The sequence below is a fragment of the Notamacropus eugenii genome, chromosome 6, assembly GCF_028372415.1.
Source record: "Notamacropus eugenii isolate mMacEug1 chromosome 6, mMacEug1.pri_v2, whole genome shotgun sequence".
NCBI classification, from domain to species: Eukaryota; Metazoa; Chordata; class Mammalia; order Diprotodontia; family Macropodidae; genus Notamacropus; species Notamacropus eugenii.
The window spans coordinates 297,333,900-297,360,099 of NC_092877.1; the positions used below are offsets into that span (position 1 = coordinate 297,333,900).

A 26,200-nucleotide genomic window follows, 5' to 3' on the forward strand; every position below is an offset into this window, starting at 1 on the left:
AAGTTCCTAAGTTGGGAACTGCCTGTATTCATATACATTTTTGTAATAAGGTTTTTTTGCTTAACTTCTTAAAAGCTGTTTCACATCTTTTATCTCATCTTCCAAATGTGAGGTAGGCAGAGGATATAGTATATAATTATATTATATTATATATATTATTCCCATTTTATAGATGAGGAAACTGAGAGCCAGAGGGATGACTCTGTAAAATTGGAATAATGATATGCAGGTGTCTCATCTCCCGACCCTTGCCACAGGCTGCCTCAGTCACTTAGGATTGATTTTAGAATCTACCCTGCCTGGCACTCATTTTTATCTCTTCCTCCTTCTTCAGAAGATGCTCACTGCTGAATCTCCACATTGATCTCAACAACAGAATCTATGACTGGAACAGCAGAGTGGCCCCTGAGGAGCAGTACTCCATCATGTCAGAGCATACTCTGAGGAAGAGTCTTTTTCTTTCCCACAGATGAAAGGAGAAACAAAAAAGAGCTCACATGATCCATGCTCAGAGATTGGACCTCAGTCCTCTGTGTGTAGTTTTCTTCAATGCCTTGCATGTGTGTATGTTGGTGTGACTGCTGTGGGATGAGGTCTTGGCCCTCAGAAAAGCACTTTATTGAAATGATGGAAATGGAGCTTTGCCTATTGAGTGGTGTTTTATCGTATGAGATCAGGGTCCAGAGAACCAGGGAATAAGTAATGCAAATATGAAGTATGGTGCCCTAGGGCACTAGACCACATTCTACTGCTACTGCTATCTAGTGGTGACCTTTCATTTTAGGAACTGGATGTGGTCTATTGCTAAAAATCAGAGTTTCTAATTGTTTTTGTCTTTTTTTCTATGGAAAGTACTATTTTGCTGGGGGTTTGCCTGGTGTGCTGTACCTGTCTTTGTAGAAGAGTTGCAGAGCCACTTGGGAGTCTAAGAAGGCTCTTCTTCCCTGGCAGCCTTTGTACTATCTCATTGAACTTGGGAATGAATCAGTAATTATGGTCTTGTTTCTTTCTATCTACACAAAAATAAGCTCAGGATTGCATGACCCACTGACTCATCACTCATCTTTAGGCATTCTTGGAAAATTAAAACAGAAATCATGCATAATACTTTATTTTTAACTTTTTTAAAAAAATTTTCAACATTCAGTGGCACAAGGTTTTGAGTTCTAAATTTTCCCTCCGCCTCTCCCCTTCCCCCACTCCAATCTGCATGTGTTGTGATTATCTTTTCCCCCAATTCCCCCCTTCTGTCACCTTCCCCCCCATCCCTTCCCTTTCCATAATACCTTTTTTTAAAAAATATTAAAACACATATGCAATACATATCACTTGTCAGGGTAATTACAGAAGATACGCTCTTTAATATTTATTTGTGCTTTTTTTTTAGCTTTATGTAGTTTTCTACAACTAAACATATATTAAGTGTCTGCTGTACGCCTAGCTCTGCAGAAGCGTAGAGCAAAGTACACTTTGAAAACATGTAATTGGTTCTAAGCAAAGGTATTAGCAAAGTAGCAAGGAGAATGAAACCTCAAACTGAAGTAATTTTAGAAAGACATTAAATCATCAAGAAGAGGGGGAAAGCTATAAAAGGGTGGCTTACTCCCTCTTAGTGCCTTTTAAGTTACACATCTTATAGGATTCAAACAAAAGAATCAGAAACTGATTGACCATCCCAAATAAGACATGTGGGTTGCTTGAGATGAGAGAAAACGACTCACATTTTATGCATTAGTCTTCAGGGCTGACTGGGATTCTGGTTAGCATGACTTAGATCCTGAGTTAAGCATTAAACAAATCTGGTTTCCAAATGACTCTTGTGCCCAAGGCTAGGTTCAAACAATGTAATAACATTTTTCCCACAGTGGCAAATTTGGGTTTGATGTAAGGGGGAAATTCCCTGATGATGATCATTATCCCCACATGGAAAGGGGGAAGGAATGGATTCCCTCTCACTGGTGGTCTTCAAGTAATGACTTGGGTATATTGTGCAGGAACTCATTTTTATTTGTGAGTTGTACCAATGGCCTATGAAGTCCTTTTGCCAACTCTGGCATTTCTGTGGGATTCCTTCAGTTTGTACTGAACATTGAATTCCAAACTTTGTTCACTTTTTTAATATAAGATGACACTGCGTGAATGAGTCTTGGAGATAGAAAATTCATCTATTCTCACTTCTCATCAAGGACTAGGACTCACAGTCAACTCTGTTGCCTCTCTGAGTCATACCGTGGGGTGTTAGTGGACTTCAGACAAGAAGTCTGAAATCAGAACTCTGTGCCTGTTGATCTTGGAACCCTATACCAGGGATCAGCTACTTCAGCCCTTGTCAAGTTCACCCAAGGCCCAGTGTTCTCCAGCTTGTGATGAACTTGTAAGTCTGCTGTTACTGCTTCTCAGGCCTTGCATGTCAAGGAGAAAAACAGTCCAGTGGTAGATAAAATATTTTTTTATATTTGTATTTATACAGCTGTACCAACCTTCAAAAAATGTTATTGTCAGCATTTTTCCATGAGCAGCCTCCTTAAAGGGGAAACTGTCAGGATGGCTTTAAAACCATCAGGCCTAATTTTATAACAGTGGTTTCTATGCATAGATTCTATAAGCCAAAGCCTTCCTTAAGGGGAAACTGTCATAGTGACCTAGACCACCATGCCTAATCTTAAAGAGAAGGTACAGAAGCAAGGGTTGTAAGTGAGGAAACTTTGTCACTGAGAGGTGTCTGTAGAGATTCTTGGGAATCAACCTCACTCCCCTTCTCCACTACCACCTTGCATCCTTTCCTGACCTGTTCTTGCTGTGAGCATAACTTTTGCCACCTCTGCTCATTCATTACAAATTCAATGAACCTTTGTTAGTTTCTAGGTCTTATGATCAGAGCACCCCCTATCATACTACATGTGAAGCAATTTCTAGCTTTTGTGACTGAATAGGAATTTTGGAGATGAATGGGAATTTAATGATCTTAAGATGGACTTCGTATTCAGAATGTAAATAAAATCTTTTCTTTTCCTAAATTATCTGTCCTTAGACAAAGACTCTGAATCTCTAGGATTCAGTTTCCTGATCTGTAAAATGAGGCAGCTGGATTAAATGACTGATTAAGTCTCTGTGATCCTATGATCTTCAAACTTATAAGGATGCCGCTAAGTAAGTCAGCAAGCGTTTATTAAATACCTACATTGTGTAGGCACTATGCTAACTGCTGAGGATACAAAGAAAGGCAAAAATCTGGTTCTTATTTGTAAGGAATTCGCATTCTAATGGAGATGATATGTAGAGTAACATACAAGAGAAAAAAACACTGACTGAATGTGTGGGTGGGGAAAGGTTAGAGAATAAGAAGACTGGAAGAGGCCAGGTTGTGAGGGCCTTTAAATGCCAAAAAGAGCACTTTATATTTGATCCTGGAGATAAAAGGCAGGGAGTCACTGGAATTTACTGAATAGTTGAGTGACATGGTCAGGCATGAACGATATAGGAAAGTCACTTTGTCAGAAGAATTGGATTAAGAGTGGGGAGAGATAAGACCTTTGTTTCTAGGAAATGACAAATGAGAAAGCATTCACCTTTTATCTATACCTATCATGATTTTATACATTTTATTCCTCTTCCCCATCACTTTTATCATTCCAGAATGAAGTATCTTTTTCTGTTCTTGTCTCAGTTCCATATCACCTTGTCATTTAGACGCTATAGATTGTTCATAACTTTATTAAAGGTCCATAGACTCAGAAGATAAAATCTAGTTCAGTTTTCTTGTTTGACAGATGAAGACAGTGAAGCCTCAGTACAAAGAGGTGGACACATTTGAATTCTTCAGATGTTTTGCATAATAAGCACAGTTGCTCAATTTGGCCACTAGAGGACGCATGTGCTTGCTCTTTAAAAACTTGGGATTTTACTGTTTATGCACTATAGGGAGTTAAAGAAAAAATGTATTGATTTATAGAGGTCTTAATCCTACAGTATATAAAGAGCCTTAAGTTTTTGTAATAGAAGTTGGCAAAGCAACTCTGTCCTCATTCTACTGACTGTCTCCTTGAGTTTCTCTTTGGCCAGCATCAGCTTGCCCAGGTGGCTCACCCTTCGGTAACTTTAAACAACTGGCTCTCTGAAAAAAAGAATCTTTGTAGGACATACTTTTAAGTTTAATGTACATTGTTAACATTTCCTTTAAGTCAAACAAATCAACAAAACAATAAGTCAAGCTTTGATCTGTCACCTTTGCTGATTGCTGAGGTGTAAATGGTCCCATTGACTGTCTGACCATCATCTGAGAGCCAGTTTGAGCAGACTTCCCCACTGCCACTCTTAGGGAAGATGGAGGACCAAAGAACTTTGGATTTGTTCGTTGCTCCCATCTTCTTCAGTCTTCTCTTTCCTATGGCTAATTGTATGTTCAAGTTCTCCCTTATGTGAAGAATAACTCACCACCTACTGTTCTCCTTAACTTTATTCTCTACCTAGCATATTACTATTCTCTTTTATGTCATATGTATATATTTTGTTTCCTGACCATGTATGTTTGCATGTTCCATGAGGTTCTTGAGGGCAGGGATTATCTTTTGCCACTTGTACCCCCAGTGTGTGGTACATTACCTAGCACATAGTAGTTGCTTAGTAAATGTTTATTGAATTGAACATTACATATTTATATCAATTCTTAACATATTTTGTATGGTAGACTTTCATCAGAATTAATTACTGCATAGATTTCTCCCCCCCAATAAACAGTTTTTAATTTATCTTCATTGATTTTGTTCTGGAAAATTGTCTTAAATTTTATGTATTGAAAGGGTCAATTTTTGCTTTTTATAACTTTTACTACTATTTAAGAATTCTCCTGAAGAGAAAGGGAGAGGTAGAATGGGCTGAATTATCTCACATAAAAGAGGCAAGAAAAGGCTTTATAGTGGAGGGGAAGAAAGGAGAGGTGAGGGGGGGGGTGAGTGAATCTTACTCTCATCAGGATTGTCTCAAAGAAGAAATAACATATATAGGCAGTTGACTATAGAAATCTTTCTTACCCTGTAGGAAAGTAGGAGGGGAAAAGGATAAAAGAAGGGAGTGGGTTATAGAAGGGAGGGCAGATTGGGAGAGGAAGTAGTCAAAAGCAAAATACTTTTGAGGAGGGATAGGGTAAAAGGAGAGAATGGAATAAATGGGGGTAGAGGAAATAGGAAGGAGGTGATAACAATAATAACTGGAAAAAATTTTGAAGCAAGTTTCTCTAATGCCTCATTTCTCTAAAATAGAGAACTGTGCCAAATTTGTAAAAATAAGAGCCATTGCCTAACCAATAAATGATCAAGATATAATCAGTTTTCAGATGAAGTAATCAAAACTATCTATAGCCATATGAAGAAATTCTAACTCACTATTGATTGGAGAAATGCAAATTAAAACAATTTTGAGGGAGGGATATGATGGCATGGTCTTTAGGGATTGGCAGGAGGAGAAATGGGAGGGTGAGTGATGATCCTGTGGGAGACTTCTCTTTGTCTTGGTATACTGAGGTTCTGGCAAGTTCTTGACACTCAAGTGAATGGGTAGGATTTAGCTGAGGTCATGTAATCTAAGCCCAACAAGAAAGTTCCCTTAAGCATGTAAAGGACAGGGGTGTTTTAGGGAGCCAGTCATCCTGACTTTGGTACATTTAATTGCCTCCTCGCTTTGAGTTCACAGGACAGGGAGATGCCACGGATTGACTTCCACTAGCTATTCAGTCATGAGGTTTGGAGATTTTAGGCAAGGAGGAGGAGTATATCTAGAGTAGGAGTGGGGAACCTATGTCCTCAAGGCCCTCTAGGTCCTCAAGCACTGCCCTTTGACTGAATCCAAACTTCACAGAACAAATCCCCTTAATAAAAGAATTTATTCTGTGAAGTTTCAGGCAAAGGGTGGCTCTTGAGGATCTAGAGGCCAAAGGTTCCCCAACCCTGATCTAGAATATAGACATTTTGCCTTATGTGAATAGATGTGCTGAAATATGGAAGGTTCTGTTTTTGTACTCACACAATAATAGACCAAGCAGGCACCATGAATCAAATAGCAAAGTATTAAATAGTAGGTGGTACAGTGAATAGAGAACTGGGTCTGAAGTCAGGGAGACTCATCTTCCTGAGTTCAAATCCAGCCTCAGACACTTATTAGCTGTGTGACATTGGGAGTCATTTAACCTGTTTGCCTCAGTTTCCTCATCTGTAAAATGAGCTGGAGAAGGAAATGGCAAATCACTCCCAGTATCTCTGCCAAGAAAATTCCAAATGGGATCAAGTGAAAAGTTGGACGTGATTGAGAAATTGAGAAATAATAAGGAATTTGGAAAGCAAATAGGGAAAACCTAGCAGGAGAATCATTCTTAGCACGCTACATGAACGAGTTAAATTTCCCGTGTACTCACTTTGCTGAAGATTCTGCCGTATGGTTAGGAACTTCCTCATATTCTGTTGCCTTCTGCTGTCCATTGTTCTTAACTTCCCTTGATAAAAGTTCGTCGTGACTGCAGGGACAATAAGACTATATTTTTTACAGATTTAAAAGGCACATGTTCGTTCTGGGGGTTGTTAATAGGAAATGCTGCAACTTCCCCCTTGCCTTTACCATACATCTGTGCCATTTTAAAGGTGAATACTCAAAGATAATAATACCACTTAACTCACAAGCACACACAGTACACAAATACAAGCAGTCCCCACTGTGCTAGCAATTCATTTGAATTACAGAAATTAACACTCCACAACTCTAACTATGCTTGCTATATAAATGCTAATTCCAAATCAATGCACAAAACCAACCATGTGAGCAGTTCTTAGGCAAATAAAATTTACTCATGAAGAAATAAAAACCAGACCATATAACTGGGCCTGCCTTTATAAAAGAGAAGAAAAACACAGATGGACATGCATTTATAGAAGAGAAGAGACAAAATTTGCCAATCCGTGTGTCAAAAAAACAGAAAAAACCCAACAAAACAGGCCTTACCAGAGTGATCCAGATCAAGAAAAGGGGTCCTCACAATGAAAAGTGGGTCCGATATAGTGAAATGAGAGTGGGGGCATTGAATCTGCCAGACAAGGTGAGTTGGGAGTCTGGAAAAAAGGCCTGGTGGCACCTGTCCTTTCTCCCCTGTACTAGAGAGCTCAAGGCTCTACCCTAGGTTCACCTCTAAAAAACTTCTGACACCGGGATTTTACTGAGCCAGTATTTAACCTGGAAATTCTCAGAGCTTCACAAAGCAGGGCTAGAGACAGGAGTACCAGTAATCAAGTAGTGGTTTAATTAATCAGTTTAGAGAGGAAAGCTTACTGTCTAAACTGGAGTAAAAGCATGGCTTATATACATAAATCACACAAGATGAAGGTAGGGGGAAAGGTGGATCACAAATAATCATTCCCTAGGGCCTAAGTGGTTTCCCATGACAAGCCCACAAAAGGAGGACAATACAACAATTCTTTGATTATTTCAAATTTGGGGGGTTGTGACTACCCCCCAATGCCCAGAACTAGGGTTCTGTGATGGGAACGGGTTCTAAATCTTTGATTCACTTCACTTAAGGTATATAGGCACAAGAATGCAATAACTGTGAGATCATTGTCAAGGTTTGATTGGTCATTTCAAGCTGCATTGTAAGCCTGACTCCCAAGACAGAAGAAGCAATTCTGAGAAATCAAATCTATTTGTATATTCATTATACATATATCAATTAATATGAAAAATCATCATTTCCTTCATAATAGTCTTCCAGTCTCACTTTAGTGACCTCCAAAAGGGTCCCTTAGGTATGAGGTTTGCATACTCACACTTCTCAACAAAAAGTCTACAGCCCTTACTCCTGTGAGTTAGGGTCATTCCCTGTTTGAGTGGTACTGAGTCACAAAGAGGTTAAATGATTTGCCCTAGGTTGCACGGTTAATAACATAAAACATTTGAGGCAGGATTTGAACCTACACACAGATATAGGGAAGTGGGTTTTTCTTGCAACAGCAATTCTCAGAACTAGGAGAAAAACAGGAAAGCTGTTTAACCCACAAGTGTATAGCCTAATGGGCATGCTTAATAGCCTCATGAATATTAACTTCTCCCCAGGAGGAGCTAAAGTTTAATTTAATGCATACGTGCTGTATGTGGAGGAAGGAGAACAGATCGAGGAGAACCAGCAGCAGGCTTATTTGGGAAGCTGCACACTCAGAGTACTCAGCCATTTAGGAAATGGAGAAGGGACTTTGCATTTCAGGTCAGGTATATAACTGCTTGTTCTCATTTCTGTAAGTGTGTCTGCCCTAGCAGCACGCCCACTTGCAAGAATGCAGATAACTGAGCTTGCCTCATCTACTTCGGGAGTCTTTGTTTTTCCTCTAGAGATTTCATTCCTAACACTACTGAGTCTTTTTTTGGGGGGTGGGGGAAGGGGAAGAATAAATACTTGTAACCCTTTCCACTTCTCTTTCTGATACCTAGCATGCCCCAAAGTAACTAGTGCTGGGTCATTAAAATTGCCTTGAAGCCCTGAAAAAGCCTTAAGAAATCCTAAAAGGGGAGAGGGCAAAAACTTGCAGTCTATGCCAAAATTTCTGTTGTCATGGCAAAGTCCCATGTCCTTGACTTCCATTAATACAGTCCATAATATACTTAGCCACTCAGCCTTTCTTGCCTGGACCTGTGGCATCCAGGAAAGACTTGGAGTTGGGAAAAACCAAGGTTCAGATCCTGCCTCAAATATTTTATGTTACTAACTGTGCCACCTAGGGCAAATCATTTAACCTCTTTGTGACTCAGTCTCCTCAGTCACCTGTAAAATGAGAGAGTTGGCCTCTAAATTCCCTTCTAGTCCTAAACCTATATTCCCATCATCCTATAGCCTGGCCTGTGAGGCTTTGCTTAATGTTCTCTTTCTCTTCTCATTTTAACAATCCTTATCCATACAAATATGGAGGTGGTTAATTTTTCCCACTAGGCAGGATAAGATGATGTTCACCCTAACCTCATCTATGAAAAGTGAGCAAAGAGACCCAAGAATAGTTTGTATTAGACCAGAAACTAGTGAAATGCTCTTAGGGACTCACTTCGAGGCTGAAAGGAGGACATCTGACTATATCCAGGTTGGAACATATTCATTCTATACCTACAAAGCTGTAAATGCTCTGGGGCTGCGTCTCCTCCCCCTTGTTGCAGCACTGACTTTGTAAGCCTTAGGAAAATACCCTGTATAACTGTGCAGAAAGAGGAAGCATTTGGATGGGGCATTGCCTTCCTATTCCCCCAATACCTTCTCTTCCCCTATAAAATACATGTAACTCTTTCAAGAGAGACAGTGTGGAAAACCAGGAAGCTCAACCTAGCCTAAAGCACTTTTCCTTCTCAAGTCATCAACAAAATGGGCACGCTCTTCCTGCTTCTGTCTCCCACAAATCATCAAAAGCCAAGTTCAAATACTTGTGACTAATGAGGTAATGCTTGCCTGAGCCTTCTCTCTCCCTAGTAATGCTCACAGCCCAGGTGTTATGTTCAGTAAAAACTGACCTTGGAGTTAAAATGACCAGAGTTCAAGTCGCATCTCTGACACATAGAAGCCCAGTGACCCTGGACAAGTCAGTCTCCTCTTCATTGACCCAACGCAACAGTCTAGAACTATGAATTTCAGAGCAGTAGTGGCTAGGTGGTGCCATAGTGCATAGAATGCTGGAACTGGAGTCAGGAAGACTCATCTTTCTGAGTTCAAATCTAACCTCAGACACTTACCAGCTGTGTTACCCTGGGCAAATCACTCAACACTGTTTGCCTCAGTTTCATCTGTAAATGGCAAACTCCTCTAGTATCTTTGCCAAGAAAAACTTAAATGTGGTCACAAAATCATCCAGGACTGAAAAATAACAAAAAACCTGATCATCATTGATTGAGGGAGTTTGCTGGAGGAGAGCTCATTAAACCATTGAATCAAAAATCCAGACAAAACCCCCAAGTAAACTACTCAAATGAGCTCTAAATAATGCACTAGAATATTACTCTATTAAATCTTTTGGAAAAACAGAATAATTTCATCAGAATGATCTGGGTTTGGGGCCCCTTCTAGCACATTTCATGTTTTGGACCAAAGGCACTCTGAGTTCTCTCTTCCTCTTCCTAAACACATAGTTGCTTTCATCTCATTGATGTGGTGAAGGGTACAGGAGGACCCAGAGGACATCTATATGACTGGGAAAAGGACCACAAAGAGCTGAGAAACTGGAGAGGGAATGAGGTCATTTTTTTTTTTTTTACCAGCAGGGCTTCACCTAAGCTAACTAGCTGTCATCACAGTGTCATGGGGTAGGAGAGTTCTTGGGTTTACCAGATCTCCCTTTCAACCAAGTCTCTCCTGCCCCCACACAACAATAGAGGACAATCCATTGAAACTAGGGATCAAACAAAAACCTAAGGTTTAAAGTAAAACTATAGTTTTACTATACTATACATTTACTATACTATACTATATATGTATATATAGTATGCTATGTGTATACTATAGTATAGTATGTTTATTTATTTTAAAATTTATTTTATTCATTTATTTTTTAATGTTCTACAATCACTACCATAAAACTTAGATTTTTACCCCCCCACACCTACCCCTCTCCTCCCTTCTCCCTCCCCAAGATGGCATACAATTCTGTATAGGATCTACATATACTTTCCTATTGAATACACTTTCACTATAGTCACGCTATGTAGATGAACTAAAATAAATGGAAGAAATCATATAACAAATCAAAACATAATCTGCTACATTCTGCAAATGAATTCCATAGTTCTTTGAGTGTGGAAGGCATTTTGCCTTAGAAAACCACTGGGAATTTTTTTTTTAAGTTTTTGTGTTATTACGAAGTTCCAAGTCTACCAGAAAAAACTCTCGCACTGTGGTCATTGCTGTGCACAAAGTTCTCCTGGTTCTGCTCCTTTCACTCAGCATTAGATCATATAAGTCCTTCCAGGCCTCCCTGAAGTCTTCTTGTTCAGTATAGTATATTTATAATATACTATATATTTACTATACTATACATTTACTATGAAGATATATTCATAGCATGAAGCAGAGCTCTTCAATTAACCGGTTAATTTGATCAATTGTGATCCCTATGTTGAATAACTCAGAATCCTAAATGTACATTTGGAAACCTGATCTAGTGGGTTTGGTTATCTGTTGCAGATTCAGTTTATCCAGGTGATGCCACAACTTGATTTCCTTTCATCCTAGGTAGGCTGCAAACTAGAGCATTGTAACTTCCATTCCTTTTTCACAGGTAGTCCGTCCTCCACCTCAGGTCTTTCTCTAATGCCTCATCTGGTGTGAAGGTGACTCTGGGCTCTTGATCAATCAGTCAATAAGGATTTATTAAGCACAAGCTGGGCAGCTAGGTGGCACAGTGGATAGAGTGCTAGGCCTAGAATCAGGAAGACTCACTTTCCTGAGTTCAATCCAACCTCAGATATTTACTATCTGGATAAGTCACTTAACCCTATTTGCCCCAGTTCATCTATACAATGAGCTGGAGAAGGAAATGGCAAACCAGTCCAGTATCTTTGCCAAGAAAACCCCAAATGTGGTCCCAGAGAGTGTCACAACTAAAAAGACTAAACAACAAGCACAGGTTATGTTTTAAGCACTGTGCCATGTCCTGGACCTCAAGGACAAAACCAAAATGCTTTCACTCTCCAACCCTGAAGGCTCTGTTAATGGAGCATCAACTCTGATAGAGTCAATTAAACTGCAAAGACTTCGAACCCAGGCTCAGAGCCAGACTGTGAATGGATGCTTGTTGTGTGCAGATCAGACTAGCCAGGAGCATCATCAATAAAAGATTAGATCCTAGGTGAAGAATATAATGGCACCCAGAAATGCATGAAAACCCAGTTATTAAATAGGTTGTGGTTGAGGCTATCCTATCTGTAGATCCATGTTGTGGGAGTGTCCTTAACTTCATTAAGTCTTTTGAAATATTGCACAAAGTAGATTATACAGAGCTTGGGCTATGTGTGTATGTGTGTGTGTGTGTGTGTGTGTGTGTGTGTGTGTATTTTTTTTTTTTTGCCTGCTTCCAATCAACCATGTGAGATTATTGGAAGACTATTTCTGGATGTGTATGAATCATAAGTTTACAACAGGAGAAGAAGAATTAGTTGTCGTGTGGGAAAAGCTCATGACTCAAGGTGTTGTGAGCCAAAATAATGGTGGAACTAGGAAGGTGTGTTAGTTTCCACTTCCCCTCTTCTTCTCTCCCCCCCAACACCAGCCTAGACTTTTGCAAGCAAGAATCAGTTATGATGTAGACCTGGGCAATTGGAGTTAATATTACCCAAAGATGGATTGAACTGGGACCCAGTTGTGGGAATTTGGGCCAAGAGGTGTATAAATGTAGCTCTTCAGGTTTTGGGGGAAAGTGCATTAGATCCCAGGGAATCTTCTCGCCAATCCAAGAGATTTCTGTCTTGCTGAGATTGGGAGCTGTTTCCACCTCAGGGTACTGGAATATGATTTTAGTAGAATGATTGCTTGTTTGAACTCTTATATTCTGTGTGATCCTTTATACTAGATATGGAATAGTGACCTGGATACAGGGGTATACAAAATTGGGCTACTGGTCTCTCTGCCTCTCTCTTCCTTTCTGGCTATTAAAATGTGAGGTCTATTTTAAGCTGTGTCTCTAGAGTTGGGTAGGGCAAGAGTCAATTTTCTCTTCCTCCTCACTTTGGTAAGTGTATGTCAATATAATTGGTTTCCTTTGTAGTCCTATGTATTTTATTTTATTCATTTAAAATTATTGCTCTGAGAAAGGGTCCACAGGCTTCACCAGACTGCCAAAGAATCCTATGACCCTCTCTTCCCCCAAAATCAAGAACTCCTGCTCCAGGGAATAGGATCTGGACACAGAATTGACCCAGGCTCAAAACCTGGAAGTTTGCTTTACGTAGATACGTAAGAAAGGCCAACAACAACAACAACAAAAAAGTAAAAGAAGTCAGGAAAGGAAGAAAGAAATGGACTTGCCATTCCAACATCTTATTTTCCTCCTGTTATTTCCCTGGAAATTCTAATTGTGCCTGTATGACCTGCAGTACATTGTTTAACCTCTCTGGGAAGAAGTTTCTTCATCTGCAAAATTGGGGAGTTAGAGAACATGAATTCTTAGGTTTCTTATAGTTCTGAATTTGTGATACTATTACATGATGCACTAATAACTTCCAACTGGACACTAAAATTAATATAAAATATATTAGAGAAAGGTGGGGTGGGAGTGGTGGTGGAAACGGATGGCTGTATCTTTTACAATTATGTCTAGGCAGAGAATTCTCAGCCAAATAAAGGATGAAGCACATCACAGAAGATACGATAGATCAAGGAGGTCAGCAAACTATGACTTAAAGGTCACCTGTTTTTATATGGCACAGTGACATATTAATGGTTTTTGCATTTTCAAATAAGGTTTCTGTTTTAAATGTAAGTTCAACAAAGTTACCTTCTGAGATAAAGTTGTGTTTTTAAATTTTTATGTAAACTTTAAAAATAGTTGTATTTAAAAATTTCTAAACATTTAAAAATAAAGTTCACACCTTAAAGGTATATTTTAAAATAAAGTTGTATTTAAAATTTTTTTAATGTAAAAAAAAATTATTCTTAGCTTTTCAGGCTGGATTTGGCTTTTGAGCCATAGTTCATTGAATCCTTAAATAGATCATTTGATTTCATTAAATTAAAAAGGTTTTTATATGAAAAAACTTAATACAATTAGTTTGAGAAGGAAATCTGTTGACTGGTCAAAATCTTTGCATGGAATAATCTAAACAGTAGGGTCTGCTATCCAAGGAATATAGAGAATTAACTAATAATAATGATAAGATTAAGAACAATTCCCTAATGGATAAAGCCTATAAACAGATAATTTTCAAAAGAATTTTAAACAAATGAACAAATGTCAAGCAAAGAAATAAATTGAACAAATTAATTTCCAAAGAAACTATCAGCTATCAGTAATAAAGATGCAAAGCAAAACAAGTCTCAAATTTCACTTCACACACAACGAACTGGCAAAAATCAGAAAGCTGAGAAGAAGGAATGTCAAGGGGACTGTAGGGGCACAGGTACTGACTGGCCCCGCCTCCTGGCTCTGTACCTGAAGCATCCAACATCTTCCACCTTCCCTGCACAAGATGCCTGCATTTTGTTGGAGGACTGGAGCCAGTGGGGGGCAGTACAAGGCAGGATAGGGCTCTAGAAGTGGGCAGAAAAAGCAGCAAAATGAAAGAGGCAAGCAAAACTGCCCTGTCCATAGGCAAAGAAGAGACTGACTCAAGTTCTTGAGTACAGGAATCTTCTTGTGGGGTATGGACACATGGGTGTGTTTGGTGTGGAGTGCTGTGTGCTGTCTGTTTTTATAGGTATAATAGAGGGGCCATTTACCTCCTTCCTCCTGCCTTGCTCCCCCAACCCGATTGGGGTATAGTAGTCACAGAATGCTGTCATACATGGATGTGTGACATGTTGGCCAGATAAGATTTTAACGTGTAAGCAAGGTGGGACACCCAGGAAGAAGGAAGAGTAGGGAAGGTATGGGACGTGGGGGTAGTGCAGGAGAGAGGAAAAGAAAACCAGTTTGATTCTTCTCTACAGTAACTTGCCAATACCCACCCATTTCATTACCTATTACCTAGCATCCCATCTTAGCTAGTTTTGAGAGAATGAGGGAGAGAGAGGGAGCCATTTTGACACTTGTGACCACAGTTTATGGTTCCAAAGAATCGGTTTCTTTTCTCATTCCTCTGCATTTTGATTCAAGAGACCACTGGGTAATCACTGGGCTAGTTGGGAAGAAGATGGGTGGGTCTCCCTAGGGAGGGCCATCATAATTTCTCCACACACACATGCTGAACATAAAACTAGTCCTGTTGGAGTTCGCATTTATCATCATATATTTACTTTCTTAAGGTGTTCTAGATATCTGTTTTTATATGTGGGTAGCTCACTGCCTCTAGGTGTCAAGATTCTAGGGGAGGCTCATTAATTAGAAATAATAAAAGAAAGGCATCATTCTCTTATTAGTATTAATTTGAAGAAATTCATTTCAGATAAATAGTACTGACCACTTCTTAACCTCTCCAAGGGTATGGAATCTTACAAAAGGCTTAACAGGAAGGCTGCTGTCTCTCTTTAACGACAGGTTTCGTTTTCCTTGACTTTCTATTTTTGGTTTCTTGCGCCTTCTGGTACCCAGTAGGTTCATCAGTACTCCTGTCAGTCAACTTGCATTTATTAAGCTTTTGTCATGTTTCCAACACTGAGCTAAATGCTAAATAAATAGAAATAGAAAGAAAGCCAGTCCCTCGGACCCCACCGAGCTTACATTCTGGTACTCTTCCAAGAAGCCATACGTAGAGGAAAACCCGAGCACAGCCTGGAGAGGAATGAAACATGGATGGTCTGGTGCTCTCCTCAAAAGGAGGTTGTGGGAGAGCCGTCCAATCAGACGGAGAGGATGCTGGGCTGAGGGTGTTCCGACGTGGGAATTCTGGGGCTGCAGTGAGGTTTCAGAACTGGGGCATGGTAGAGGAAGTCCAAAGGGTAGCTTGGACACAAACGGGGAAAGGGAGGGACACTCCTCCACCTGTCATTCCTCTCCTGGCTCTGTTTCTGATTCTCTGGGCGTCACCACCCAAACTTCAACTTTCTTCTGCCCCAGTCACCTCGTTCTGCAGTTATGGTCTTCTCATCAGGAAATATCCCTCTTCTCCAGGCAGAGTTGGACTAGGCAACTGGGGAGAGTCAGGCAAAAATAGGCCAAACCAGGAAGAGACTCAAACCAGGGGTAGGGAAACAATTGCTTTCTCCTTCATCTCACCAGGAGTCTCTTTGGAGACTTTGGAACACTTTGATTCCAAGACATCCTTCATTTCCAAAGCTACATTTAACGTCATTGGGAATCCCCAGTTGTCTGCTTTGCAATTTCTTTTCTTTGCTGACTTTATCTGGTTTTAGTGAATTTATCAGCGGCATGATTTTAAAGTTCCTTTTTAGTATTTCCTAGTTCCTGTTCCAGGCTAAGGAAAAATGAAAGTAAAAACTAAAGACCTTCTGACTCAGCTTTTTTGTAGAAAAATATCGGAGCTTCTAAGTCAGTAAGTAAGTACCAGCTCCTTGTTCTTGGCAAAAGAGAAACTCTGAGACATAGAAGGCAAACGTAATACTCCATAAGGCCACACCTCAAGGATCTGCATTCATGGAGGGGATTCCTGGCATGATGAAATGAGAAGAAAAGGTCTCCTTTGAAAGAGGAAATATTCGTCCTAGAAACAGGCTTCTGCTAAACTCTCCCTTTCCAGTTGGCTCTCTGATGGCTATTTAGGATTAGCATTTTCCTAGTTTCCATTGAATTCTAGACAGTGACAGCTTTTCACTGTCTTTCCTGTTTCTGGTTCATTTCCCACATCTTCCCGGAGGGGATACCTGCAATCTCAGAGACTTAAGGCCCAAAGTGCCTTATTTTGGAACTGGAAATACAAAAGGAATGCAGAGAACGCTTGTGCTGTTTAATAGGAATCCCCTTGAATTTAGGACTGGAGCACGGAGTAGATTCAGTAAATAAGGTATGTGCACAGAGGAATGTGACTGCTTAATTAGGGTTGGAAAATTTTATGCATACTCTATTGATTATTTTTCTTGGCACATTTACTAAAATACTCACTGGGTTTGATCTCTTTCTCTTAACCAAGTCGTTGTTCTTATATGTCATTGAGTGTTTGTCCAGTCTCTTATTTTGAATGGGGGTGAGTGCTAAAACCTTGAGGACTTTTGTCTAGGTAAACTGAATCACAGCAAATCTTAAAATTGTAACAAATAGTTGAAACATTGAAAATGATTTCATGATTTACACTCCAGACATTAGCCATGTAGATTTCTTGTATCAAATTACTTTATTCAGCAGCCTTTGAGTTGTTATATTACAAAGTATCCTCTTTTAAATACTTGACTTGTGTAGGGGTCAGAGGTCTGAACAACCAGGAGTTATGCCTTCTAGACCTTGTTTGGCTAGTAGATAGTTGTGTGACTTTCATATGGATTTAGAACTGGAAAGGACCTTGGAGGTCATTCAGTTAAAAGGATCTTGTTTTACGTATAACAGAATTGAAGTTGGAGAAAAGTGTAGGTAATAATTCATTGCCTTATTACTGTAAACATTAAGTTGCAACTCCTGGATCAATTTTCAAAAGTTCCAGTGTCACAAATACAGGAAATTCATTGGCAGAGCTAGAATTTGAACCCAAACATTCATATTACAGATTCAGTGCCCTTTCCATTGAATGGGATGTCTTATTTTGGACAAATTTCTTCCTTATCTGCATTCTGCCATCTGTGAAACAGAGGATTTAGATTAGGTTCTCCCTCTGTCTCTCTTTTGGGAAGAGGCAATTGGGGTTAAGTGACTTGTCCAGGGTCACATAGCTAGTAAATGAGTACGTGTCTGAGTTCAGACTTGAACTCAGGTCTTTCTGACTCTTTTCACTGCACCACTTAGCTGCCCTGGATTAGATCTCTGAAGTCCTTTCAAGCAGTGACATTTTAGAACTAATCAATTAGAATGGGTGAAGTTGGCATGCGTAATTTAGCTTTGAATTAGAAGTAAGGTTTCCAACTTTTTGCTAGTAATACTTCTGTAGATTATCAGAATAATTTAGCCAATTTCAGAAGGGAGCATTAGCTGTGTTCTGCCTGTACTCTATTTTTACTAGGTACAAATTTACTTGATACCTGGATGATTTCTCTTTCCTGAAATAAAACCTATTTCACAGGGCTTTCCTCTGATACTACTTCTGGTTATCGCCACCTTTCACACTCATACCCCTTATGGCATTAACAGAGAAGCACATTACAGTGCTTTGAATTTAGAAAATATTCATCATAAATCCAGACCTTCTGGTTAGTAGTTACTACTTCCCCTACTTGATGGCCATGGCAACGCATAACCACACCCTTGGTTGGCATGTCCTAAAAGTTGTTAGTGAGCTTAAGTTTATTCATTATATGGAACACATGCTCTTTAGCACTAATTCCAGACTTTTTATCCTGAGCTTTTTCTGCCCTTAACGCGCTTCTACTCAGAAGATCCCTGATCTGATTGTAGTCCAGAATAAACGTTCACAGCAGTATTGGAAAAGACCACTTGCAACTGTGTCAGTCATTTGCTCTCCTTCAGTGGTTCCTAATCTTTTTGAGGAGGAGGACCCCCCCTTTTTTAGTCAAAAATATTTGTGGATCCCCATATGACAGGAGATGGACTATCAATATCCATTCACTGAGAAAATCCATTTTAAAAAGTTCCTTTGAATTCCTCAGTGTTTTAAAAATGAATTTGTATTTTTACTAATCACAAAAGCATTTGAAAATCTTCTGGAAAAGAGTAATACATATGCATGCAATACAGAAGGCAAGTTTACTTATTTAGTATTTCTGAGTCATGATGTATGCGTTGTTAGAGCTAAATAAGGGGCAAAATGCTTGGTGGACTTTTGGTTTCTAGGACCTCTTCCAGGCTCTGCAATGTTCCTTGCCTATAGGCTCAGAATTCTGCTGGCCTAATTGTTGCCTTGTAGGAGAACAGAAGAATTGCCATGACCTAGGATCTCTTAGTTGAGCTATGTCAAGGTTCCCAGAATTTTAGAGCTGGAGTAGAAGAAGCATCCAAAGGCATCTAGTGCAATCTACTCATTTTATAGATGAAGGCTCTATGACTTGGATATGGTCAAGTATCAGAAGAGAGTTAAACCTTGACCTCCTGATTTCAGAGCCAGTGCTCTCTTTCTTTCTTTTGTCCACTATACTTTGCGTTTTTGTATCTGACAGAGATTTCACCACAAATATTGACCCAGGTTCTGAAGAGCAGTGATATCATGTGCTATTTTTATTTTTAAAATAATCTTTATTGATACCCCACTTTAGCTTTTTACATTTTTATTTTTTTCAATTAACAAATATATTTTTACTTTCTTTCCTCCCTAGAAAAAAAAAAGAAAAACAAGACCCCCCCCATAACAAATATACATAGTCAAACAAAACAAATTCCCAAATTAGTCATCCAAAAACATAGGTTTCATTCCATACCATGAATCTTTTACCTCCCTGTCAAGAGGTGGATAACATGCCTCATTGTTGGTCCTTTGGAGTAGAGGTAGTCACTATATTGATTTGAGTTCCTAAGTCTTCAAAATTAGGTTTGAAAGCTATGATCAACATTGGTTTCAAAGGACTAAACCTATCCACCTTTTGACAGGGAGGTTATGGGCTCAAGGCATGGAATGCTACATATTTTTTTTTTGAATATGGCTAATGCAGGAATTGGTTTTGCTTATTTATGCAAATTTGTTATAAAGGTTTTGTTTTTCTTTTCTTTAATAAGGGGACAAGAGGGAGAAAAATAGATTTTTTGTTGAATAAAAAATAAATTATAATTTAACAATTATGGTATTATAAGAATTATTCTCTTGATTCTGTTTCACTCTCCATTAGTTCAGACAAGTCTCCCAGGTTTTTCTGAAACTCTCTTTTGTCATTTCTTCAGGCATATTCGTAGTCCATTATTTTCATATACCACAATTTGTTTCACCATTTATTAATTAATTGGCATGCCCTTAATATCCTGTTTTTTCTACTTCAAAAAGAACTGCCATAAATATTTACAATATCATCCTTATATAAATTTTTCTTCTGGTTCTGGGACTTTTTGTTTTTCCAGCATCATTTGCAGCTCTATTTTTAACTCACCCCACCACTAACACCAACAATTCTTCCCTTTCAACAAAGAAACAGTGTAACAAAACCACGCAGTTAGGTAAGGACCCAGTGACCAAGTCTGCAAGTATATATGACATCATACAACCATAGTCCCCTCCCCTTACCGTTTTGTGGAAAGGAGGTAGGTGCTTTCTAATCTCTCTGGACTCCGACCAAAGTGATTCCCTAGGTGTTACCTTCTTTGGCTCTCTCTGCCTGTAAGAGTAAAGACTCCATACATAAAAATGACAGTCCTAGAGAGATCTCAGTAGAGGAAATAGCTGAAATTCCCTGTAAGGGTGGGGTGATTTCCCGTATTTCCCACGTGTGCTTGTGCTCCACAAAGGTTGGAAGCTGTTTGCCAAGACTGACCCCAATTATTGTTATAGTAATTCTTTTGGACTGGGAAAAGAAACTTCTATTGGGGCATTATACTGAAAGACTGATGCCTGGGCCTTCTGGCCCTCTTGCCTGGTTTCCCATGTTTGAAATCTCTTGTAATTATCAGCTGAAACAACCAGAAAATAGCTAACCTCAATCCTTAACAGTGTGAAAGAGGGGCTCGTGGACCTTGACCTTGGGCCCTCCAGATCCTTGGCCATTGCCATTTACCATGCTGCTGCACCCTAAGGGCTACCACATTGTTCCATCTTCCCTATGGCTGAACCCTCCTATAATAATGTTGTTTTTCCTAATGAGAATGTGAATTCCTGAAGAGCAGAGATCTTACTTTTCTAATGCGCGGCTCATAGTAAATACTTAATAAATACTTTTCCCTTTATTTTTCATTCATTCAGCTATCAAGTCCTGTCAATTTTATACCCATGGTATTTTTCACCTGATCTACAGAGCACTTACTTTTCTTCCCCTGGACCTTTTTTTATTGATACCTTCTGTTTTTGCATCATATTAATTTTCTTCTTTTTCCAATTCTTCTATGCCTAATAATGTATGTCTCTTTGCATTTTAAGTTTATTACCTCTCTGTAAGGGTATGAGTGGTGTGTTTCATCTTTAGTCTCCTGGAATCCTGGTTCTTCCTTATACTGATCAGGGTTATAAAAAGGCTCCTAAAGTTTTTTTTCTCTCTAATGTTGTTGTTTTTGCATAGATTACTCTCAAAATTCTGCTCATTTCACTTTGCAAGAGTTTTTAGAGATCTTTCCAATTTCCACTGAAACGGACCATTTTGTCATCTCTTAGGGTACAATAATATTCTATTACACCCATATGTTATAATTTATTTAGCCATTCCCCAGTACGAAGCATCTCCTTTCCTTTCCAGTTTTAGGCTACTACAAAAGAAGCTGGTATAAATATTTTTGTATAGCGGTCTATTTTCTTTCTTTGGTCTCGCTGATGTGTAGACCTAGTAGTGGTATGCACAGTTTAGCAAAGTTTGGGACATAATGCGGTTCCAGATGGCTTTCCAGAATGGCTAGATCAATTCACAATTCCACTGGCAGTGCACCAATATATCTGCTTTTGCACAGCCCTTCCATTCATCATTCTCCTCTTTTGTCATCTTTGTTGGTCCGAAGGGTTTGAAGTAGAATCTCAGAGTTGCTTATTTTGCATGTCTCTAATAATAGTGATTTAATGAATTTTTTTATGTAGTTGTTTTTATAGCTTAGATTTCTTCCTTTGAAAAATTCCTTTGACCATTTATCTGTTGGAGAATAACAATATTAACTAGCATTTAAGTTTTGCAAAGCACTTTACAAATAATATCTTATTCTATCCTCACAATAATCATGGGAAGTATTATCCCTATTTTATAGATGAGGAAGCTGAGACAGGCAGAGTTTAAAGTGATTTGCCCAGGGTCACTCAGTTGCTAAGTGTCTGAAGCTAGATTTTAACTTAAGTCTTCCTGACTCCAAGTCCAGGACTCTATCCACTGTACCACCAAACTGGTGCTAATGGATAAGAATGACTCTTAGTCTTACACATTTTAATCGTTTCTTTATATTCCTTAGTTATAAGATCTTTATCAAAGAAATTAGCTGCAAAGATTTTCCTCCATTTCTTTCTTTCCTTTCTAATTTAAATACACTAGATTCATCTGTGCAAAAACTTTAAAATTTTATATAATCATAATTGTTCATTTTATCTTAATGAACTTTATCTTTAATCATAATTCTCTCTATTGCCTCTTTAGTCATGAACTCTTCCCCATTCATAGATCTGAAAAGTAATTTCTTCTTTGCTGCTCTAATTTTCTTATAATATCATCTTTTATACCATTTCGAGTTTATCTTGGTGCATGGTGTGAAGTGTTGATCTAAATCTAATTTCTGCCAGACTGCTGTCTAGTTTTCCCAGCTGTTTTTGTCAAAAAGTGAGTCCTTCCCTCAGTAACCAAAATCTTTGGGTTTATCAAATGCTAGGATATTAGTTAGGTTCACTTCCTTCTGTGTGTTTTGTACCTAATCTGTTCCACTGATTCATCTCTCTTTTTTTTTACCTAGTACCAAAATGCCTTTGATCCATCAATCAACATTTATCAAGCACCTGCTACATGCTGGGAACTGTGCTAAACACTGGGGCAGTCCTTGCCCTCAAGGAGCTCATAATCTAATGAGGAGACAATATGCAAACAAACATATATATATATATATATATATATATATATATATATATATATATATATATATATATATATACATATGAAGCAATTTATATACAAGAAAAACAGGAAATAATTTGAAGAGGGAAAGCACTATAATTAAGAGGGATAAAAGAAGGCTTGCTGGAGAATGTGGTATTTTAGTTGGGACATAATAGTCAAGTTGGTCAGTAGTCAGACTGAAAAGGTACAGCATTCCAGGTATGGGGAACAGTCAGTAAAAATATTTGGAGCCAAGAGATAGATTGTCTTGTTGATTGAACAACCAGGAAGCCAGTGTCACTGAAATGAAGAGAATGTGTTGAGAATTAAGGTATAAAAAGACCAGAAAGGTAGGAGGGGGCTAAGGTATGAAGAGCTCTGAATGCCTAAAAGGGCATTTTGTATTTTCTCCTGGAGCAATAGGATGCCACTGAAGTTTATTGAGTGGGGGTGGGTGACATGATTGGACTTGTGTTTTAGAAAAATCATTTAGTGATTGAAGGAAGAATGGATTGGAGTGGGGAGAGACTTGAGGCAGGCAGACCCACTAACAGGCTGTTGCAATAATTGAGGCATGAGGTGATAAGGGCAAGCACTAGAGTGGTAGCAATATCAGAGGAGACAAATGAGTTTACTGCTTTGTAGTACAGTTTGACCTCTTTCTTTCCCACTTCCCCCCCATTATTACCCTTGAGATTCTTAACTTTTTGTTCCTCCAAATGAAGTTCATTGCTATTTTTTCTAGCTCTATAAAATATTCCTTTTGTAGTCTGATTGGTCTAGAATTGTAAATATGAATCAATGTAGATAGTCTTATTTCTATTATATTAACTTGACCTACTCATGAGCAATTGATATTTTTCCAGTTATTAAGATGTGCCTTTACTTCTGCCAAAAAAAGTTTTATAGTTGGGTTCATGCAGTACCTGGTTGTATCTTGGTAGATATATTCCCAAATATTTTATAGTTTTTGTAGCTATTTTAAATGGAATTTCTCTTTCTAGCTCTTCCTCCTAAGTTGTGTCATAAACATATAGGAATGCTAGTGATTTATGTGAATTTATTGTATATCCTGAAACACTGTTGAATTTGTTTCAATTTATTTTTGTCTGACTCTTTAGGGTTTTCTAAGTAAATCATCATTTCATCTGTAAAAAGTGATCATGTTGTTTCTTCTCTGCCTATGTTTATTTCTTCAATTTCTCTTCTTGTCATGACTACAGATAGCATTTCTAGTACTATGTTAAATAGTAATGGTGTCAATGGGTATCCCTTACCCCTGATCTTATTGGAAAGGCTAACTTTTCTCCATTATACATAATACTTGCTCTTCAGTTTCAGTAGTTATCATTTGCTATATTATAAAAAGATCAATTTACTAATATGGTTTGTAGAGCTTTTAATAGAAATAGGGGCTGAATTTTGTCAAAAACTTTAATATCAATTGACATAATCATATAATTTAAAATTTCTTATATTAACTTTTTTATATTTATTGTTCCCCTTATGTCAAACCAACACTGCATTCTCAGTATAAACCCAACCTAGTCATAGTGTATAATTATTCTAATATGTTGTTACAGCCTACTTGTTAACATTTTAGTTAACATTTTTATGTCATTATTCATTGGGGTTACTGGTCTGTAGTTTTCTTTCCCTGCTTTATTTCTCCTTGGTTTAGGTTTCAATATCATGTTTATAATATGGATAGGGACTGGAAGGGTGCCATAGGAGGTAGTGGAGGAAATATCATGCATTTTCCAATGTACCACATTCGTGTGGCTAGGTGGTGCAGTGGATAGAACCCTGAGCCTGGAGTCAGGAAGAGTTCAAATATAGCATCAGAAACTTACTAGTGGTGTGACCTTGAGCAAATCACTTAGCTCTGTTTACTTCAGTTTCCTCAACTATAAAATTTTTCAGCCTTGGTAACCCTTGAAGGCTATCTGTCTACTAAGTTATAGAGGAATTGTAATATGAATCTTATTTACCAACATTATCTTCCTTAGCATGTAGCATAGTGCTTTTTCTGCATAGCAGGCTACAAAACTTTGTTTAATCTTTTGATGAAGATAGGAAAAATTGTATGGGGTCTCCTCCCTCTCTTTGGTGGGCAAGGAAAGAAAGGTATATGAAATGTTCCCTGAATGAAGAGCAAGGGAAGCTAGTAATTTATTTATTTTAAAAAATCACCAAACCTTTTTTTAATTGAATTTTTTAAGAATCACCAAGTGACATATCTGAATCAAGCAAGTATTTATTAAGTACTCACTATGTGCTAGGTGCTGGGGATACAGAGACAAAGATGAATCCATTTATACCTATAAAAAGCTTACATTTTATTGGTTGAGATGAGATATAAAATGTTTGTGTGTACATATATATGTTTACATACATAAAATTATATACATACATATATATGTATACATACATACATATATGTGTGTGTGTGTATATATATATATATATATATATATATATATATATACACACACACACACACACACACAAGGTAATTTTGATAATCCTGGTAATTCTGGAGATAGGAATATTCCATTGACCTTAACTTTCTCTGCATTTAACCTCTCTCCCAAGAGATGGACAAGTTTTAAATCAGAAAGTCTTCTTTGATTTTTCTCTTTCACTAGGTCACTATCTTGCCTTTAAGTGCCAAAATCTGACCTCAATATGGAGGACGAGAGTAGTGTTGAGTTTCACCAGAAGCTTCTCTCCATTGATGAGAAACTGGGGCTTGAAGATATGGAGGCGCTTAAGTTTCTCTGTAGTGACTTGATCTCACCTAAATACCTTGAGGATATAAAGTCAGCTCACCAACTGTTTCGTAAATTCATGGCTGAAGATTTGTTGGATAAAGAAAATTGTTTCCTAGTGGCAGAACTCCTCTTCCTAATTAAGCAACATTATCTACTACAAAATATTGGGTACACAAAGGAAAAAGTACAGAATGAACTTTCTACCAAAGGGAAAATCTCCTCATACAGGTAAGGTTTCTGTGATTTGGGCTAATTTGAAGGGAATTTCTTCTTACATTTTCACTTACCTTGAGTTTTTAGCTCTTATACTTTCCATAGTACCACAGAGTATCACATAGCATCATAGTATCACAGAGTTGTAACTAGAGCAAGATAATAGGGGCTTTGACCCAGGGTACTGAAATTTGAGGTAAAAAAATTCAAAATAATGATTTTAAAAGTTTATGCAAAAGCCTCTGATTGATCGAGTAAAGATATTTAGATTCTGTTCACACCTAGGTCAAACCTCTTATTGATTGGTTGTTTTTACCCAATGAAGGGATCAAGACATAGCATCTTGTCACTTTAAGTAAGGTGGCAGGTAACTGAGTGACTTAATGGATTCTCCATCCTTAAACATGTGTCCTAGCCTTTCTTCACAGTTAGTAGATTTATTCTCTACATTGCTGACTGATGTTTCTATATCTTTTGAATTTGGAGGGGGAATAATAAGTACCTAAAGCATAGTGAAAAAAGAGAAAAAAGCCTTGTTACTAGGGGAGGAAGGGAACCATCCATGTACCTATCTGCTTTGACAGGCTTTCACACATTGTTTGACAGCTAAATCCAAAGGCAAATGGATAAGATGAAGGGCGGGCCTGCCTTAGAGCATCCTTCAGCAAACACCATTTTAAATGGCACCATAATGTATATGCCAGGGAAAGTGATATTTCTCAGTCCTTCATATCTACCTGCATCACCAGACTGGAGGTTTAATTGTGGCAAAAGACTAAACACATACCCAGGCATTGTTGTGTGC

General features: G+C 38.3%; 2 protein-coding genes and 1 long non-coding RNA gene across 11 annotated transcripts in view; 2 read left to right on the forward strand and 1 right to left on the reverse strand.

Moving 5' to 3' along the window:
• Positions 1-4,754, forward strand: part of CFLAR (CASP8 and FADD like apoptosis regulator) — a 69,693-nt gene extending 64,939 nt beyond the window's left edge. For all 5 annotated transcript variants that reach the window (XM_072617271.1, XM_072617267.1, XM_072617270.1 and 2 more), the window contains one exon: positions 335-4,754. In XM_072617271.1, coding sequence (XP_072473372.1) covers positions 335-473 — 139 coding nt within the window. In that variant the 3' untranslated portion in view covers positions 474-4,754. The remainder of the gene's footprint in view (positions 1-334) is intronic.
• Positions 1-20,083, reverse strand: part of LOC140509607 (uncharacterized) — a 40,491-nt gene extending 20,408 nt beyond the window's left edge. For 3 of the 4 annotated variants that reach the window (XR_011968835.1, XR_011968837.1, XR_011968836.1), the window contains exons 1-2: positions 19,924-20,062; positions 6,407-6,505 (exon numbers count right to left, since the gene is read on the reverse strand). This is a non-coding gene — a long non-coding RNA (uncharacterized lncRNA). Of the gene's footprint in view, positions 1-6,406; positions 6,506-19,923 lie in introns of all 4 variants that reach the window. The other variant, XR_011968834.1, reaches the window with a different exon arrangement.
• The window catches only part of CASP10 (caspase 10), a 35,635-nt gene continuing 24,808 nt past the window's right edge, over positions 15,374-26,200 (forward strand). The window contains exons 1-2 of one of the 2 annotated variants that reach the window (XM_072617264.1): positions 15,374-16,617; positions 25,057-25,410. In XM_072617264.1, the coding sequence (XP_072473365.1) occupies positions 25,097-25,410 (314 nt within the window). In that variant the 5' untranslated portion in view covers positions 15,374-16,617; positions 25,057-25,096. The remainder of the gene's footprint in view (positions 16,618-25,056; positions 25,411-26,200) is intronic. The other variant, XM_072617265.1, reaches the window with a different exon arrangement.